Here is a 1084-nt window from a genome sequence, read left to right as displayed (position 1 = left end):
CCTCCTCCTTGCAAGCCCCCCTCCCCCGCTGACCACCCCCTTCCCACAGCCCCCACCCTCTGGCTGGGCCCCTCCCTGCAGCCACCCACCGCTGACCGTCCCCCTCCCTGCAGCCACCCCGCTGGGGCGGGAGGAACCGGCCCATCAACGTGAACCATTACGCCAACAAGAAGAGCGCGGCTGAAAGCATGTTGGACATAGCTCTGCTGATGGCCAACGCGTCCCAGCTGAAGGCTGTGGTTGAGCAGGGCCCTGCCTTCGCCTTCTTTGTGCCCCTGGTGGTCCTCATCTCCATCTCCCTGGCGCTGCAGATCGGCGTGGGGGTGCTGCTCATCTTTCTCGGTAGGTGGTGTCTGTTTGCACGCCCTGGGCACTGAGCGCTCACGGAGCTGCCTGGTCTGGGCCCTTCTACCAGGCCATGTGGTCCAGGGTGTGGCCTCTCCCCACACCTACACTTTGAAAGAGCAGAGAGCAGAGTCAGGATCCTCAGGGCTGTGGGGTTGGGACACCTGCTTCTCTGGCCCTCAGTGCTCCGTGCCCCAGATGGTCTCAGCTGTGCCAGTCCTCACGGCCTGAGAGGCTGGCCCACTAGTCAGTGCCCAGCACAGGCTCAGGGCTGTCATTGGTGACGCTTGTCCAGCTAAGTTACACAGGAAGTGAGCGAGGACCCTGGGCCCCAGAGGAGTGAGAAGGGATGCTGGGCCCTGACGGCCGTTTCTGGACAGTGACCAGCCATTGGCATTCCTGCTGTTTTTGAGCGTACACCCGAAGTTCAGGCTACAGCCACCAACGTTCCAGTCTTCCCCCGAACTAAGTAACTAGATCTCACCTCAACTTCAGACCGACTTGCTCTGCTGGGTGGACAGACGGGCAGAGGGACCACAGGCAGGCGGGGAGGTGGGGCTGGGCTCCTGGGGTCTTCCCCGGAGTCTCCCTGGGAGGCTGCCTTTCAGCTGCCAGAGCTCCCAGCAGCTCCCTTGCTGCCCATCCAGGCGGGGACCTCTGCAGGAGCAACCAGGGTTCCAGTTCACTCCTCCTGACCGCCTGGCTGTGTGACCTGAGACTAGTGACTGACCTCTGGGGC

The 1084-nt window shown here is 63.1% G+C and overlaps 1 protein-coding gene across 1 annotated transcript; it reads left to right on the top strand.

The window, feature by feature from the left end:
• Positions 1-113: 113 nt before the first annotated feature.
• Positions 114-342, top strand: NINJ1 (ninjurin 1; the record flags this gene model as incomplete). The annotated part of the gene is made up of 1 exon (XM_008565341.1): positions 114-342. A coding segment is annotated over one exon (229 nt), but the record flags the coding sequence as incomplete, so codon positions are not given.
• Between the last annotated feature and the right edge of the window lie 742 nt (positions 343-1084).

Source organism: Galeopterus variegatus, unplaced genomic scaffold, assembly GCF_000696425.1.
Source record: "Galeopterus variegatus unplaced genomic scaffold, G_variegatus-3.0.2 Scaffold48644, whole genome shotgun sequence".
Classification (NCBI taxonomy): Eukaryota; Metazoa; Chordata; class Mammalia; order Dermoptera; family Cynocephalidae; genus Galeopterus; species Galeopterus variegatus.
Note: the sequence above shows the minus strand (reverse complement) of the source record. Positions and strands in the feature narration are given on the sequence as shown.